This window comes from Dermochelys coriacea, chromosome 13 (genome assembly GCF_009764565.3).
Source record: "Dermochelys coriacea isolate rDerCor1 chromosome 13, rDerCor1.pri.v4, whole genome shotgun sequence".
Lineage (NCBI taxonomy): Eukaryota > Metazoa > Chordata > Testudines > Dermochelyidae > Dermochelys > Dermochelys coriacea.
In genome coordinates this window covers 19,889,246-19,906,860 of record NC_050080.1, presented here as the reverse complement: position 1 = coordinate 19,906,860, position 17,615 = coordinate 19,889,246, and the positions used below count along the sequence as shown (strand labels likewise).

Below are 17,615 nucleotides of genomic sequence, written 5' to 3'. Positions count from 1 at the left end.
ACCAGCTGGGAGAGCTGAAAGGGGAAGGGAGGGGAGAACCAACCCAGCCTCTGAGATACAGCCCTTTTTACTGCCATTGCCAAACAAAGAGAGAAAACAAAGGCTCTGTGTCTGTGTACATGGGTGAGACCGGTGCATGCCACACGCATGTGTGCCCAGGGACACATGCCTAGGCATGAGTGTGGGGGGGCCGGGGGTGCATATGCAATGTGTGTGTAAATGTGTGTTTGCATTTGTGCAGGGGTGAATGTGCATATACACGTAAGTGCATTTATGGGAGGGGGTGCAAGACGTGTGTCCTATGTGTGTCCTGTGTATGAGGGTGTGTTTAAACATGGCTGTGTTTATAGGCAGGTGTGTGCAAATCAAATCACATCTACCACAGAACTATCCCATTAGCCGGTTACCTCAGAGCAGGGAAATGTACAACTTTAAGTCAGACTCTCCCCAAATACAGAATCAGTGACCACCAATTAGAGGTGGAAACTGGAGGTGAAAATCCCAGTTCAACCCCAGAGAGGAGAGACTGTGCGCTCAGTGTGACAGAGGGACACTCTCTACTGATCACCATCCCAGTATGGGGTGATTCTAGATAAGGTAAGCTCGCCTTGTGGCTTTTACACAACTTTGGGGGTTCCTCCATGGGCTCTGTGTTGGCGCCCGTGGGAATTCACCTCCATCCCTTCCCCCCAGACAAGCCACCAGAACAAAGTGGGATTCTGGAAGGAAACACAGAACAGGATTACAGCCCAGCCACCTTCCCTTTCCTTGCCTCCTGCTCCCAGCTTCAAGGCTCAGACTTTCTGCTGGTTGGGCAGTGGGTACATTCCCGCAGGGACCAGGAAGTTCACCCAGCTTGCAGCAGTTTGTAGTTCTCACTGCTGCTGCTGAAGTACACTGGACCTTGGGCTACACCTTGTAACCAGTTGCTGGGCACATTGTGTCACCTGGCTTGTGTGCAGTATCTGTGGGTTCCTAGCAGACTTGTTGGGATACATCCCACACAAGAGCGCCTCACTTGGCACCTGGGAAGGTGCAGTTGAGTGTTCTGCACCCAAGTTATCTTGCATGGATGCATTACCCTGGCAGGGCTGTGTTCGCTGCACAAATACACCCAGGCTTGGTGCTGCTGCATAGTAGATGCTGGTGGCAGCAGTGAGATGATGGGGAGATAGGGAGGTCAGGCTTGGGTTAAGAAAGCAATCAGCTTGCAAATAAAGGGTTGAGTCCATATCCACCCAGGTCTCCAAGGGTCAAATGGCAGGCCAGAATAACAAGTGCTTGCCCCGCAGAAAAAAACAGCATGATCTCTGATCTGTACCTACCGCCAGCATCTTTCTGCTCATCTGTGCGTCCCCTGCAGTCCAGAGTGCTACAGCCCCACAGCCGCCGGTGCCAGGAGCCAGGCACCAAGAGTCACCATGGGATTCGTTTCCTGCTCCTAGGCTTTGGTGGTCACTCCTCTGTGCTGACTGATGGTGATGACCCAGAGAGTTCTGCAGGGGGCCACAAGGACGAGGAGGGGCCAGAGAGGGGAAACTCAGGCGGTTCACTTTCTGAGCATAGTCACATCCAGCGCCAGCTCATTGGAAGGGGAATGACAGAAGGGGCTGAGCAGCCTAGGGCAAGGTGTGGGAGAGGGGCAGACACCGCCAGTTTGGAGGATGGTGTGTCTGAGGTGGGGGCAGGATAGAGGGGCCTCTAAGTTTGAGGCAGAAGTGTCTGATACTGATGGGCCCTGTTTGGCGCAGGGATGTGTGTCACGTGGAGGCCGGTGCAGGCAGGGGTGGGTGATGTGAAGTGGCTCCATCTATGGGGAAAGAGGGTTCTACCCAGACCCTCTGGGCTGGGCTGGGATAGAGCATCTCCAGCAGTTTGGGGCTGGGCTGTGTGATGTGCAGGCCCCCACAATATGGGGTTAGTGGTGTGATATGGAGGATGTGGGGCTGCAGTTTAGGGGGACGGGGTTGATACAACGACTCCGAGTTCTTTTACCTTTTTTTGCTTTGCATTATTGTCCCCCTTCCCTTTCTTCAGGATGGCAGCATGGGGAGGGGGATGAGGGGGTGGGGGTGGGGGCTGGTGGCCCAAAATGCTCCTGCTGGGCTTCCCCAGTCCAGTGGAGAGAGGGGAAAACCAGATGCCCTGCTCCATTCTGGCTTGTCTGTCTTTCACCAGAGAGCTGAGATAGGAGGGTTTCCCCAAAGCCTCCTGAGTAAGCCAGACTGAATGAGCGTCAGGCGGCTGGGCTGAACCCTCCTATTGTCAGTGTAGATAAGAGAGGCACTGCCCTTTGTTTGCTGCTTAGCAGGGGGAATCAGCGTTATCTGCCCTTCAGTGGCCACTGCCCAGACACTTTTCCTTAGGCCTGAAGTAGTTGTGCAGCAACTGGAGGAGATTCACTCACCACCAGCGTGTCTTTGAAGAGGAGAGGTCTTGATCTGAGCTGGCTGAGACCCACTACACTCATGTCACTGATGACCTAGGATTTGCCCTCACATTGCCAGGTGGATAAGCCAGTGGGTTCATGCAATGTGCCACTGGATTCCCTCCTACCATTGTCCTGCCATGTCCTCCATGCCGCATAGCATACCTCCGTGTGTCCAGATCTCAGATGTTTGAGCCCATTCTTGCTTCCGGGTCAAGGGAACTATTCCAGCTAACCTCACCCCCACTCATAGAATCACAGAAATGCAGGACTGGAAGGGACCTTGAGAAATCAGCAAGTCCAGCCCCCTGTGCTGAGGCAGGACCAAGTAAACCTAGACCATCCCTGATAGGAGTTTGACCACCCTATTCTTAAAAACCTCCAGTGATGGGGATTTGACAGCCTCCCTTAGAAGCCTGTTCCAGAGCTTAAATAACCTGAATAGTTAGAAAGTTTTTCCTAATACCTAACCTAAACCTCCCTTGCTGCAGATTACTTCTTGTCCTACCTTCAGCAGCCACAGAGAACAATTGATCACTGTCCTCTTTATAACAGCCCTTAACATATTTGAAGATTGTTATCAAGTCCCCACTCAGTCTAAGTACACCCTCAAGACTAAACATACCCAGTTTTTTTAACCTTTCCTCAAAGGTCAGGTTTTTTAAACCCTTTTATCACTTTCCTTGCTCTCCTATGGACTCTCTCCAATTTGTCCATATCTTTCCTAAAGTGTGGCACTCAGAATTGGATACAGCACTTCAGCTGAGATCTCACCACTGCCGAGTAGAGAGGAACAATTACCTCCCAGATCTTACATACAGCACTCCTATTAATACACCCCCAGAATGATATTCGCCTTTTCAGCAACAGCAGCACTGTTCATATTCAATATATGATCCACTGTAACCCCCAGATCCTTCTCAGCAGTGCTGCCACCTGGCCAGTTGTCCCCCAGTTTGTAGTTGTGCAGTTGATGTTTCCTTCCTAACCTCAGCACTTTGCACTTGTCTTTATTAAATTTCATCTTGTTGATTTCAGACCAATTTTCCGATTTGTCAAGGTCGTTTTGAATTCCAATCCCCAAAGTGCTTGCAGCCCCTCCCAGTACCCCATGCTGCTGTGCTTGAGTCCCACTTGAAGACCAAGGAAACCTCCATAGGTGCCGACTTCCCATCTTTCCCGTGGATGCTTGACCCCCCCTCTGCTCCCGCCCCCACTCCACCCCTTCCATGAGGCCCCGCCCCTACCCCACCTCTTCCACCCCTTCCCTGCCCCCACTCCAATTCCTTCCCCAAATCCCTGCCCCAGCCCCTCCTCTTCCCCTCAGCGCGCCACGTTTCTGCTCCTCCCCCTCCCTCCCAGAGCATGCTAATGCTGCCAAACAGATGTTTGGTGGCGACCAGGCGGGAAACACTGGGAGGTAGGCGGAGGAGCGGGGACATGGCGTGCTCAGGGGAGGGGGAGGAGGAGGAGGAGGTGGGACAGGGGTAAAAGGAGCTTGGATGCCAGTGGGTGCAGAGCACCCACTAATTTTTCCCCATGGGTGTTCCAGCCCCGGAGAACCCATAGAGTCAGAGCCTATGCCTCCCTGACCCAACCAAATGGGCAAATTGGCCAATTCACGCATTTGGGCCTTTGGGTCAGATAAATTCATTGGCAGGGCAGAGGGAGGTATGCCAGCTGGCAAGAAACTATGCCTACTCTGTGTGGACTTGCTGGGCTCTCAGGTTGGCCCCCTTCCCAGCAAAGCAGCCCCTTATCCTCTCCCTCATCTAGCTGTAGTAGCCCAATGAGAGAGCTCAGGAAAGAATCTCCCTTTTGATGCACAGATGATTTGACCTCACTGCAATACCCCCTTCCCCCACAAGGTGGAGCAAATTACACAAGCATTTCCACATGGGAGCTGCACCAGCCACCTTTGGAAATAGAGCTGGTGGGGGTGAGCAAAAGGAAATGCCCCAGCTGCAGGTTTGTGGCTGGGTTCCCCTCATGTGTGTGGCTGGAGATACTCTGCCCCTGGCCCCCCCAGTCCTCCCCTCATGGAAGAACAGCTGTATCTCTGCCAGGGCTGCCAGCACCATCTGTGCTACCATAAATGGCGTCTCGCTCCAAAGAGGAAAACGAAGCCTAGGGGTTGCTCTGTGTTGCAAGGGTGCGTTCTCTGATGACAGGCCAGCAGCAGAGACAGGCATAAACGCCTTGGTCCCAAAACTTTTATTGTAAAGTTCTGACAAAGAGGCTTATTGTTGGCGGGGGGAATGGATGTGGAGCCACTGACAAGGGAGGCCGTGGGCGCGCAGTGTCCTCCCCACTGCTTGCTCAGCCCCTAGTCCCAGCTCTTCCCTGGACCATCAGTTATGGGGGATGCTCAGAGGAAAGCCTGAGCATTATTTATAACAATCATCTGCCTTACACATGAGCTGGGGGGAGGGGACACCACAGAGCTGGGAAAAGGACAGACTTCCCACTACGACTGCTACCCTGGGAACCTAACCTACTGCCCTCAGAGGAACACTACCCCACGCACTCCCTCGGGAGCTGTGTAACACAGAGACAAAGTGACAGCACAGCCATTCCATACACAGCATTAGGGGAATGGGCTACAGCCGGGATAGAATAGAATAACCATAGGGAAAGATACTGCCAGCTCTTCAGAGCCGTTACTGACTAAAGCTTCCTAAATGCAGCTGAGGGGGTAAGGGGAAGCAGCCTGGAATGTCACTGTTATAAATAATTCTCCTAGTTTACACAACATTGTACACGACATTTCCCACGCTCTTCTGTCGCCAGCTGCAGCTTCGCTTCTCCAGCCGCCAGGAAGAGCTCGTGGAGCCTCAGAACCAGCTCACTTTGTTGGATTTGAGTCCTGTGAAGCACATGTTGTTGCTACAGACGCCACCGTAACTGGGTGGGCAGGCCGAGCACGGTCTCCCCACCTTGTAAGGAGCTTCTCCTATCCAGTTGCCCCTGGAAAGGAAGGCATGGCATGGGAGTTGCAGCACTCTTTGGATTGTGCTTGTTTGTGCTCAGAGAACGTGTGTGTGTGTGTGTGTGTGTGCATGCGTGCACACAGGCCACACTGCCCCCTACTGGATAAAATCACATCTGTTCAACAATATCTGACTATGTTGCCCTCTAGTGCTGCAGACTACAGGTGCGATGAACTGTAATACCATTGCAGCCCAGGGAGATTTCTTTACCTCAAATGGGAGAGGTCTGTACTTTTGAAGCAGAAGAATCCTGGGCTCTGTATCCCTAGTGAGCAGCCAGGAAGTCTGTGCAGCTAGTGATGAATGTGATAAAACTAGTGACTACAAATAGCACTTGTTATGATAGATAATTTCCCAGTTGGGGGTGCTACAGTCTAATCGAATGTTTGTCTGTAGGGTAATTCCATTTTTGGGGAGTGCTTGATGGGAAAGGACAATACACATGGAGGAAGGAATAAAGCCAGAATGTTGCACTGTCTTGGCTCTCTCTCTATAATAGAGTCCTAACAAGCATCACAATGCCCTGTGCACATGCAATCTGGTCAGTGTGTCTCTGTGTCTGTTTGCACATGCGTGCATGCAACAGTGTGAGTGTGCATCTGTTTACTGACATGGGGGGGTGAAGGAGTTTCAATCCTGGATCATTGGGCTAAGGTGAAGCTGGACACACACTGAGTCTAACTCATGCTCAAATTGCTAAGGTACCTCCACTGCCCCAGCAGCATACCAGTGTAGGATGGCTCATGTCCAGCCCTGCTGATGCCCGGGGAGTCACAGCTGCATAGGGAAAAAGTTACCTGAGGCTGATTAGCAAGAGTGATTTGCATCATGGTCAGTGCTTGCAGCTCTGGCTTTCCCCAGAGGGACTCTGTATGCATGTATTTCCTAAGCCCCTTTGAGGCAAAAGAAAACACTCTCTAGGGCTAATCCAGGCACCAGAGGAGAGCCCAGACTGAACAAAGGCTGAGAGCAATAAGGGTGTGGGTTATGCTATCTCCTGGCTGGGCTGAGGCAACTCATTTGCTGCCGAGCCAGGATGTTCAACACACGGTGGGGCACTGTGTTTGTGAGCACACCGGTAAGGCTGAGAGAATTCCCAGCTCCCATTTTGCCTCCCCTCCTGCAGGGGTTCCTCAGGCAAACCAAGAGCAGGTTGAGATGGAACCTGATCCACGGGGCAAGTTCGTTATGTGAACGGCAAAATCAGGCAGGTGTGTTGGGAGAGGGGAGGCAGCGCTCCCTAACCCCCAGCTCCCATCCTCTCTCTGAAGTTGCCTGTGGTCAGGGAGAACCTTTCCTTAGCTCACTTACTTGATGGCATAGTTGCACACTAAATACACCGCCTGCCGCCAGGTGGTGCCCCACACGTTCATGTTGGTGCAGGTGTTGATGGCACAGCCAATTCTGTTGGAGGAGGCCCACACCATCTGCATCAGAGACAGTCAAACAGTAGCTATCAGATTGTGCGGCCTACACCAAAGCAGAAGAATCAGAGGTGGAGAACCATGGAGCCTGCCAAGCAGAGGCAAATGGACCTCTGTTTATTCTACAGAGAATAAAAACACCCCCACCCGATTGTCTTGGTGGATGCCTGCTGCTGAGTCTGCCTTGTGCTTTGCTGACTGATTGTAAGTCCAGTTTTCCAGCCAAATGACTTCCCTTCTGTGGGCACAATTCATGCCTGCAATATTGATACCTGCCTTGTCACACCTTAGGTTGAAATGAGTTGCTCAAATCTGAGTATTTGCTTCCCTAATTACGGGTACACATCGAACAGAAGAGCAAGGACTCGGCAATGCCCGCACTGCAGGATTGTACCCACAAACAAGGGGTACAGCCTCAGCCCTTTTGAATATGTGTCCCGTTGGGAGAGCCTTGTGCGTGGATGTCTTCACACATTGATCAGAACTAGGAAAACCATCCAACTTGCTCAGGTCATTGAATTGAACTCTTCATAAAAAGCAGTTGTTATTTTTCAAGTTCACTCCCAGATTCACTAAAGCCACTATCCAGACAGTGCTTAAGTCACAACAATAACAACAGCTGCATTGGGACTGAGACATATTCAAGCTCTCAGACAAGTCAGGAGGAAAGGGGATGAAAAGTCTATGTAAGTGGCAGACACCCATGGAAATACTGGCCTGGGGATTGCCAGGGGCCAAGCAGACTGAGAAGAGCAGTGGAGCCATACAGCAAACTGTTAATTAAAGGGTAGAAATGCTTTGCCACAAACCATAGAAGTAAAGGAACATTTTCCACCTTGTGCTGGCGGCACTCCTCCTGGATGTGCTCTGGGGGATGAGGGAACTGTATTTAATGAGCAGCCAGACATTTCTGCACACTAAATAGCCGCTCTGTTGTGAAGGAGCTGATTCATGATCAGTAAGGCAGGAAGGGGCTTTCCCCCACCTTTTGGAGACTTCGAGGTGCTACTGGTGTAAAGAGGGGAAGCTGAGGCCAAATAAAAAAGGAGAATTCCAGCCAATTGGCCAAATTCTTCCGTCTGTGCTCCAGAACGTGGAGTAAAATCTCTCTGCAGATACAGCCACAGCTCTTTGATGTAAACAAACTGATCCAGCTAAAAGCCATGTGTGTGTTACAGGGCAGCAGCGCTGGGTGTACAACTCTGTGAATATCTGCGTCTCATGCTGGCAAATGCTCTGCAAGGTATCCCAGGACAATGGATACTGCTGAGGGCAGGCAGCCTGTCAGGAATGCTAACTCCTGCCTTTCTTTGGCCTTGTCTTTATGATTTAAACCAGACGGCCTCCCAGAGTTGGTCCTCCTCCTTCCATCCAGCTAGCTCAGCCGCGACAGACAACCTCTCCTCTGCCGGCAGACGGAGCAGTGGAAAATGCAGCTTCTGCTGCTAGGAAAAGAGCTGGTGTTTAGATGGTGCTTTTTTAATGTGCTTGTTTGCAAAGAATGTAGCGCTGGCAAAGGGTGCCAGACTGATAGCCCTGGCAAGGGACTGATCAAGGGGCTCTGTTGGTTTCTTTAGGTGATATGGCTCATTGCTCTAAGAAACTGCAGCAGCAGGATAATGCCACTGATGCTCACTGAGTCCCCGTCCAGATGTGTTACAGAAGGCTCAGCATTGCCTGAACCTGCCTTCCCCAGGCCTCTCATCCTCTGCCACAAAACACAAACCTTGGTCAATCAAAAGGACTGGCTTCCCAGAAAGTCTGCTGGGATTTTTTGCTAAATTTCACTGCATTTTGTCAGTTTGTGCCTCTGCATCAGACTCATGAGAAGCTTTGCCTCTTACCCCATGGGAAAGTCTTTATCCCCTTGGTTGCCTCATTTAGAATGATTATTACTTATGCTTTGTGTTATTGTAGTGGCTAGGAGTCCTCATCGTAGGCCAGGACCCCTTTGTGTCAGGCACTGTACAAACACAGAGTTGCAGGGCATTCTATCCCGCCAACACAAAAGAGGATTGCCCAGACCTCCCACAGTGCAACGGAAAGCAGTCTGATCCTGGTACATTACCATCTAGCTCCTCGTTTGGGCATGTCAGCATACTTAGTAATACCACTACCCTGCCCCACATGACTCTGGCTTCGTACCTGGGTGTAATGGCTGCAGACAGAACCACTGCATTTGGAGGGGCAGCTGGGGTTGCATTCACGAGGGTAGGGGAAGGAGTAATGCTGTTTCTCATAATACCAAGATTTCACAAGATCCACAACTGACCGGTACCTGTGGAAGATCACACATGTTATCCCCTGTTATTCCTCCATGATACCCAGGCCTAGGAAGCAAACCCCAAGGAGACCTGCCAGGACAGGCCTATCAGAGACTTGCCCCAGATGCACTCATGTATGTTTGCTAGAGAGGTGCTTTGCTTAGCTGTGTTGGAGCCATGCGAGCAGGTGCTCGCCTTGATCCCTCAAGGACCAAGAATGGAACTGAGTTCCCAAGGGGCTGGGAGGCGACATCAGAGAGTGGAGGAGGAGGAGGCCCCTTTGTGCTCATAGTGAGTGAAATGGGGAACAGAGCAAGGGGGACAGGGGTTTGAAATGTGAGTGCAAGTTCCCCCTGGGTTTCTCCAGGTGCTAAGGACTCTGGGGCAGCATAATTTTGCTCTCCAGCATTGTGAGCTGTGTGCATGCATGCCAGGGGCATGTACAACAGTGACTCTAAAAATCTGGCCCTCTCTGGCTGCATTAAATCACTCCTTATTCCCATTAAACCCCCCTGCATGTTGTCAGTGCAAAAAAAAAAGGGGGGGGACTTTAACCAGCAAGGAGAAAACTTCTCAACTGATCCAACTCACACACCGACTCATTTATCTCCAGATGCTTTCATCTCCATTTCTTGACACATTCGCTAATTTACCCAAAGCGTTTTGTTTTTGAACCAGAGCTTTTCTCCTTCACGCCCATCCCCTACTCCAGTTGCATCCTGCAGAGGCTCTAAATACAAATCTCTTCACTAACGCCAACAGGAACATGGCTCTGGTCCAGTAGATTTCTCTGTATATTAATGGTCTCTTCCTGCTATCGACAGCTGAGTGGCTCAAGGTCTGCAGATCAAGCTGAGACATGCCCTTCAGATTCCATTTCGTGGTAAGTCACACTCCTCCCCAAACAAAGGTGGAGCGTTTTCTCTAGGCTGTGACTCAGACTCACTGCCGGTGCGATGGGTTCAGCTGCACCTCCTGAGAGCAACAGTGAACCTGGCCCAGACTCGTTTTGTCTGTCCTGGGCTTGTCCCTTGCTCCCTTGGAACTGCACTTCACTCCCCCTGCTGCTTTCTTTCATTTAGCTCTCAGTGGAGGAAAGTGCTACTGAGTGTGAATTAGGGGTGACAACCGGGTCCTAAGTAACAAAGCTGCTAATAATGACGTCCATAGAAATAGATCAAATTTTGTTCTAGGCAGGGTTTTAACAAGACTCCCCAGTTCCTCCTGTGTCTGTGGAGAATGAGGACTTTGACCTCATTTGATGCAACATGCATGATCAGAGTGGATCACTTACCTGCCAGAGTGAATGGAGAGGTTCTGACCAATGTATCTCATCAGCTGTGGCGGCCCATGGTCCCATATGCATTGTACGGCCCAGGCTTCAGCAGACTTGGCTAGTCTCTCGTCCCACACCTAGGTGAGGGAAAGAAGAAATGGTGCAGCAACATGTGTCATTAGGCTATGGCCCAGAGCAGGAAAAGAGTGACTCATTCCCTGAAAAATGAAAGAGAACCATTTAACCATGACATGTGTACAGGGGAACCACCTTAGAATCCAAGAAAGCTGGCCTGGAAAGGACCCTTAGGTTCCTGCATTATGCAGGGCACTTCCCTACATCATTCCTACTCGTGTTTGTACTCGTTCAGAGAGGAGCAGTGGGTTGCGGCTAAAGCCCAGGACTAGGCAACAGGAGGCCTGGCATCTGTCCTCTGCTCTGCCATTGACACACCGGGTGACACTGAGTGAGTCACTTCCTGCTCTGTGCCTCACTTGCTTTATCTGTTGAATGGGTCTGGAGATACTGAGCACGGCAACTGTGAGACTAAACTCACTAGTGTTTGGAAGTTGCCTTGAGATCCTCAAATGGATGTCACTATAGAAAGGCGAAGTATTATCTTTATATTGTTATCATCACCATCTCTGTGCTTCAGCCACCTCCTTTATTGTCTCTCCTAAGGCCTAATCACCCTCACAGATTGAAAATGTTTCCTAGCATCCATCACAAAGTGTCAGGTACCCCGTCTTATCTGAGAGCATGAAATACAGCCTAAGCAGTGTCTGCATCAGGCCTGATGTGGAGGTCTGGTGACCCTTTAGCTCTGCTGGGCTCTGTGGCACATAGGTCAGGAGGCCAGGTCCCCTCCCCCTTATTGAGCTTTGGGATTGAAGCCCCTGAATTTCACCTGTGTTTCTATATAATGGGCCTGGTTTTGTGGTACTTTTCAGCAAACCCTGCCGGATGTTCAGCTTTGGGCAAAACCAAAGGATGGAGGTTTTCTCAAAACCAGCTGGTCGGAGAGTCATAGGGTGTATCTACACTGCAATGTAAGGCCAGGGTTCAAACTCAGGCTCAAGCCCAACCCCCTTCTGTCTACACACAAATCTCACTAACCCAGGTCTCAGATCAGGGTCCCGGGACCCCCCACCCATGGAGGGTCCGAGCATTAGTCAAGCCAGGACCTAGGGTTCAATTCCCATTGCTTTGCAGTGAAGACGCAGCCGCACTGGACTCATGCTCTGGAAGCCGGCCAATCATATTCCACAATCCCACTGGCCGACTTTCTTTGTCCTCTGGACAGTCAAGTTTTCCCACATTACACCATGAGCAAAGGGCTAGAACGGCCTTATTTTGGGAGGCACTTGGAAGTCTGGGATATGGGTGGTTGGACTTGGGCCCAGGTTGGGACCCAGAATTCAACTGTTCCTAACCTGGAGTTACAAATGAGTGTAGATCAAGGGTTGGCAACCTATGGCAGGGTGCCAAAGACAGCACGCGAGCCGATTTTTAATGGCACGCTGCCGCCTGCCGGGTCCCAGCCACCGGCCCGGCTCAGCCCACTGCCGAACCCAGGCCGGCGGCAGGCTGAGCGGGGCTGGCGGCTGGGACCTTGGCAGGCAGCAGCGTGCCATTAAAAATCCTGCCCGCCCGGCCCGCTCTTCTCTGCCCTCCCCCCCATGGGGGCAGGGTGAAGAAGCTTGGTTCTGCCAGCTGCTGCTGCAGGGCAGGCAAGTTCCCCCTCCCCCGCCTCTTCCCGCAGCATGCTGGGTTCCTGCCCCTCCTCCTCTCCCTCCCTGCCGCCCATCAGCTGATGGCCCTTGCGAGGGAGGGGGAGAAGCGTGCTCGCTGCTCCGGGGAGGAGGCGGAGAGGAGGTGGGGACAGGGCCTTGGAGAGGGGGGTGGAATCAGGGCATATCCCCTCCAGCCCCCTGCTGTGAGCTGCTCTGGGCAGGGGGCTGGGAGCACCCCCATGACCTTAGCCCACCCCCCCAGCCCTCTGCCCTGACCCCTGCACCCCCCTCACACACACCCAGCCCTCTACCCTGATCCCTGCACCCCCCACACACCTCAGTCTCCTGCCCTGACCCCTGCACCCCCCATGACCCCAGCCCTGACTCCAGCATCCCCCACACATACCCAGCCCCCCCACATCCCATGCCCTGACTCCTGCACCCTCCTCACACACACCCAGCCCCCTGCCCTGACTCCTGCATCCCCCACACACCCGCAGCCCCTGCACACCTCATGCCCTGACTCTTGTACCTCCCACATTCCCACCCCCACCCTGAGCACCAAATGGGAGCTCCTACACCCCCACCCCATATTCCCACTTGCACCCCTTGCACCAAATGGAAGCAGTCCATGTAATCACTCCACACCCAAACCTCCTGCCCCAACCCTGAGCCCCCTCCCTCATTCTAGCTCCTGGCTAGACTGTACACCCCACCCCCAGCCTGCTCCTTCACCCCCAGTCCTGTATTCAGTGCACTCCCACCCTCAGCTCAGTGCAGAGAGAGAGGAAGAGAATGGGCTAGAACCAGGGAGCTGGTAGGTACCCACTGTATGTGGGCAGGGCCGGGATCCCAGACTGGCAGCAGGCTGAGTGGGGCCGGCAGCTGGGACCTTGGCTGGCAGGAGCCAGCAGATGGAATCCCAGACCAGCAGGCTGAGCTACTCAGCCCATTGCCTGTCTGGGGTCCCAGCCACTGGCCCCGCTCAGCCCACTGCCGGTCTGGGGTCCCGCCCGCCGGCCCTGCTCAGCCTGCTGCCAGTCTGGGGTTCTGGCTGCCAGCCCTTTGCCAGCTGGGGTCCTGGCCACAGGCCCCACTCAGCCTGTTGCCGGCCTAGGTGAACGGAACCCCAGGCTGGCAGCGGGCTGAGCGGGCCGGCCGTGTAAGATCAGCATTTTAATTTAGTTTTAAATGAAGCTTCTTAAACATTTTGAAAAACCTTGTTTACTTTATATACAACAATAGTTTAGTTATATAATATATAGACTTATAGAGAGAGACCTTCTAAAAAACATTAAAATGTATTACTGGCATGCAAAACCTTAAATTAAAGTGAATAAATGAAGACTTGGCACACCACTTCTGAAAGGTTGCCAACCCCTGGTGTAGATGCTCAAGAACTTGGTTAACAAACCCAGGGTCCGTTACCTCAAATTGTATTTATTCGGGGTTACATTGCAGTTTAGACATACCCAGAAACTCCAGCCAGCTGGTACATAGCTCATGCAGTCTTTCTCATGGGTTCTGCCCTATAGACCATTTTCTAGTGCCTTATCCAGCCAACTTTTAAGAGTACCAGGGAGACGTGCCACAGCCCAATACATCTCACACCTGTAATTTGGACCAGGGGAAATTCAGCTGGTTTCTGACACCATTACGAACATTTCACTAATTCAGAGGCAATAAGCCCATGAAAGCTCCCCTCCCCCATTGCAGTGACATGCTGGGTGGGCACTGAACGGAGACTCAGAGATTTTAACAGCTGAACCCCTGCTCTCCTCTCTGCTCTGTGATGCAGGCTGCAGCAGTGGTTCCAGCTGCATTTTCTGTCATTGCCTCCATAACACGTGTGAACAGCTGAAAATCCAGGACCCAGTGTAGAGGGCTTACAAGTTAGGGCACATGGGTCCTCCTGCCTGGAAGCAGGAAGCCAGCCCCAAAGGGAGAAAAGATGGGAATGACAGGAAATACTGAACTTGTAGCTTCAGTAAGACAACAGAAGGGAAAGCTGCTGTATCACCCATTGTCCTCAGACATCTCAGAATCACCATCAGGATCACAGAGATCAGGATCAGCAGAGGCTAGAGTGAGGCAATTTTGGCCACCACTGGGCAACAGATTCCCAATAGACCAATTCTGGATTTCACTGGGTAGGGGATACTGTGGGTGATTCTGGGTGTCACTAGGTGGGTGACACACAAAGGGTCAGCTCTCAGTGCCAGTGGGTAAAGGACATAAGTTGGCTCCAACAGGAAGGGTGCATTATGGGTGGCCTCTAGATGTTGATACATAAGGGATACACAATAGTTCTGCTTGTGTGGTTCTCAGATTGGATCAAACTTGCCTGTGGGGGAGTCTGTGCTTCACACATGCTTGGCTTAAACTAGTAGCTTCCAAAATCAGACCAGCGCCTTTCCTTTTCTCTCCCAGGCATGACTGGGGCTTGTCTCCAAAGCAGTTCAAGGTGAGTGAGGACAAAGGAAACAGCTGCTCTAAGCAGTTAATAACAAAGGGACTGACTGTGGCTGTGATACTGGTACTTAGATGATGGATGCTGCTACACACCTACAGCAGGAAGCTCTAGCTCTGGAGCTGGGTGTGAGGTGCCTTTTATCTCTGTAACTCTGACTCCCATTGTACCTTCAGAAAATGGGGCCTAATTCTCAGAAGTGCTATATCAATGGGAGCTGGAGGTGCTTCAGCATCTTGGCAAATTAGGCCTGTAGTTATCTCCAGGCATCACTTGTTGGGTCAGACCTGTATGGATGGTGTGTGAACTAGACTGCAAGCCCCTGGAGGCTGAGGACAAGTCTTCTTCTGTGTATGTACAGCACCAATCATGCTGTTAGCACTCAACAAACATTAACAGTAGCAAAACCGAGCAGGAGTAGAAATGACCAACAATCACTTTGCCAGGCCCCCGGGGAAAGGATGGTACATTCCCACATGGGGCAGATAACCCCAGCAGATAGCGTTGTTGTTTGGGCAGCACTGGTGGAAGTGGCCTGGGGCAGATCTCCTAAGGTGCACACAAACAGGGCTGCTCTTTGCATTTTAGGGGGTATGTCTGTTCCTGGTTTGCAGCAGATGACGTTTGGTTTTGCCAGGATTCTAGAGTGGAACCAAGCACAGGCCTGGTCATGGGAGGTACTGACTCCCACTGACTTCAGAGGGTTAAAGATGCCAGCACTCTGCAGAATCAGTCCCATAGGAGGTCTCTTTTCTGTCTGTTGTTGACGATTTTCCAGCAGATCCCCAGTGCCCATCTCCAGAGCCTTGAATGGAACCTAGAGCTTGGTGCGTTCCCTACAGAGTATCTGTCAGCAGCTGGAGTTTCCCAAGCAAACACAGCTGCACTTTTCTCCTCAAGGGCCTAATCCAAAGCCCGCTGAAGTCAGTGGACAGACTCCCACTGGACAGACTACAATGGGCTTTGGATCAGAACCCTGGTTATTTTTTATTCCTGCTTTTTAGTTACTGCAGGTTTCTACTCTGACCTTTTTTGGACACATGAGTAAGAAAAGAAAAGGCACAAAATCAACAGACTCAGCGGTTAGCATTAGCTACTGAGTTAGCAATCAGTGTGCCAGGAATTGCATAAGGAAAGCAAGCCAGGGCTTCCCGGAAGATGCTGTGAAATATCAGTTACCTTCATTGGACTCACCACCTCCCTGGCCCCAACCACTGCACTCAGAGCTGCTAGCTGGGGAAGTCAATGTGATGTGGCAGCCTTTCATCTTCTCACATCTTCTCTGTTGACAGCAAAAAGCAGCTACTACAATTATCATGAACAAAGAGCTGAGTTCAGAAAGGCTGTCTCCACAAGGCCCTGCAGGCTGCATGGTACTGGCTGATGCAGCGCTCAGCCACTCACATAAGGATCCCTCCCTTAGCTCTTCACTTTTTCCTTTGTGAAATAAGCTCTATACCAAGTGGGCCCCTCCCTGTGTGCAGGTCTAGCCCCCCACCCCCTTCCAGGTGCCCACAGTCTGCAGCAGGGTGGAAACAGCTGACTAATTAGGGCTTGTCTAACACAGAGGTTGCACTGGTTTAACTAAAAGGAGGATGCTAACCTGGCATAACTCTGCGTGAACCTGGCCTGTATTGGTTTGATTTGTACCTGTTACCTTACAGACATAAGCTGAACTGATATAAGCCAATGTCATAGTGTTCACACACAGAGCTGCATCTTCTGCTTTAGCATCACGCCCTTAGTTAAATGGGTGCAACATTGTGTGTAGACCAGAGGGAGAAATATAACAAGAGCTGGAGCTTTGATTAACAAACTGATCCAGAGGGCATTGCTAGTATTGGGGGCTAATGCTGGCATACACTGTACTGAACCGATGGGCACTGCCTGGCTGGGCGTAACATGTGACAGGCAAGCTCTGTACTCATTAAAGAGCTTTAGATCCCCCTTCCCTTTCCTCATTCAGGTCCCTCCTAGATACTCAGCTGTCTCACAAGAAGTAATTGTAGAAAACAAAAGAAGCCCAACTTAATAGCACCCAGTGTGGGCTTATCGTTAACTTCCCTGCACCCTCTCCCCTCCCCACACCTGGTTAGGCTCTTTATGACCCTTGCTTGTATCAGGTTTGACTTTGGGTAGGAAGTGCGTTGGGACCGGGGCTGTAACTCTGCACGCTGCTGCGCAGTGCTTAGCCCACAGCTTGTTGCTGAGAAATAATAGATCACAATAATACCATTGCCAGTGCCTGAGCATGGTGTCCGCTGTGCTGATGTAACGGGCTCCATTCTGCAGCTCTGCAGTTTTTGCTTTGTACCCACTTCCTCAGCAGATGGTGCTAAGGCATTAAACCTGCCCTTGACCCCACTATCATTCCTTCTCCCTTCAGGAAGCATGGCAAAAACTCACCATATACTCCATGTTGGCAGCTGATGGAGACACCTGTGCCCGCACTTGGTTGTGGTAGTCCAAAAGAGCGCTCATGTCCCGCGGAGAGATGTATCGCTTTCGGCGACTCCTTGGCACCCCAAGGCCAGACACCAAGCCAGCCTGTGTGTTGCTGGAGGGGTACAGGAGCTCGGTGGCATTGGGCAGCACAAAAGAGCTTGATTTTGGTATAATCCAGAAGACCAAGCCAGTGAAATACAGGTGCATATGCAATAAAGTCATTTTAGGTTGTTGTTTTGTTTATTTTTTTTGCTACTGTCTACTGTCAAATGAAACAAAACAAAAAGAAATGAAAAAATAAGGCAAATCTTCTTCTTTCTGATTGTGTATCTAAAAAAGGAGACAATAGAGGCACCGTTTATTTTTGCATTTCACATGAAAATTCCACCTCCCCAAATATCATGGAAATAGTTTTTCCAGGTTGAAAAACAAAACAAAAATAAAACACTGACAGATGCTTTTCCACAAGCAAACTAAATTTAAAAAGAAAGTATCTTTCATAAGCTGGATTTCCTGCTTATATATAAGAGCGAATTCCCTGGGACCAGCTGTGAAATCTGCAGAAAGTTGTTGGTTTGTTTTTTT

The 17,615-nt window shown here is 51.2% G+C and overlaps 1 protein-coding gene across 1 annotated transcript; it reads right to left on the bottom strand.

Annotated features, from left to right (window-relative positions):
- Nucleotides 1-4,672: 4,672 nt before the first annotated feature.
- On the bottom strand, nucleotides 4,673-17,365 carry R3HDML (R3H domain containing like). Its single transcript, XM_038370193.2, has 5 exons — nucleotides 16,992-17,365; nucleotides 10,401-10,519; nucleotides 8,988-9,120; nucleotides 6,730-6,845; nucleotides 4,673-5,395 (listed from the first exon to the last, which is right to left on the bottom strand). Exons 1-5 carry the CDS (start codon nucleotides 17,250-17,252, stop codon nucleotides 5,263-5,265), a joined length of 762 nt encoding a protein of 253 aa, XP_038226121.1. The 5' UTR covers nucleotides 17,253-17,365; the 3' UTR covers nucleotides 4,673-5,262.
- Between the last annotated feature and the right edge of the window lie 250 nt (nucleotides 17,366-17,615).

Bases quoted from the DNA above. Each gene is read 5' to 3' on its own strand.
- R3HDML (XM_038370193.2), bottom strand. From the start codon at position 17,252: ATGACTTTATTGCATATGCACCTGTATTTCACTGGCTTGGTCTTCTGG. The intron at 10,520-16,991 runs GTGAGTTTTTGC...TCCCTCACCTAG, and splicing joins CTGCCAACATGGAGTATATG to GTGTGGGACGAGAGACTAGC. The intron at 9,121-10,400 runs GTAAGTGATCCA...GATCTTCCACAG, and splicing joins CTCTCCATTCACTCTGGCAG to GTACCGGTCAGTTGTGGATC.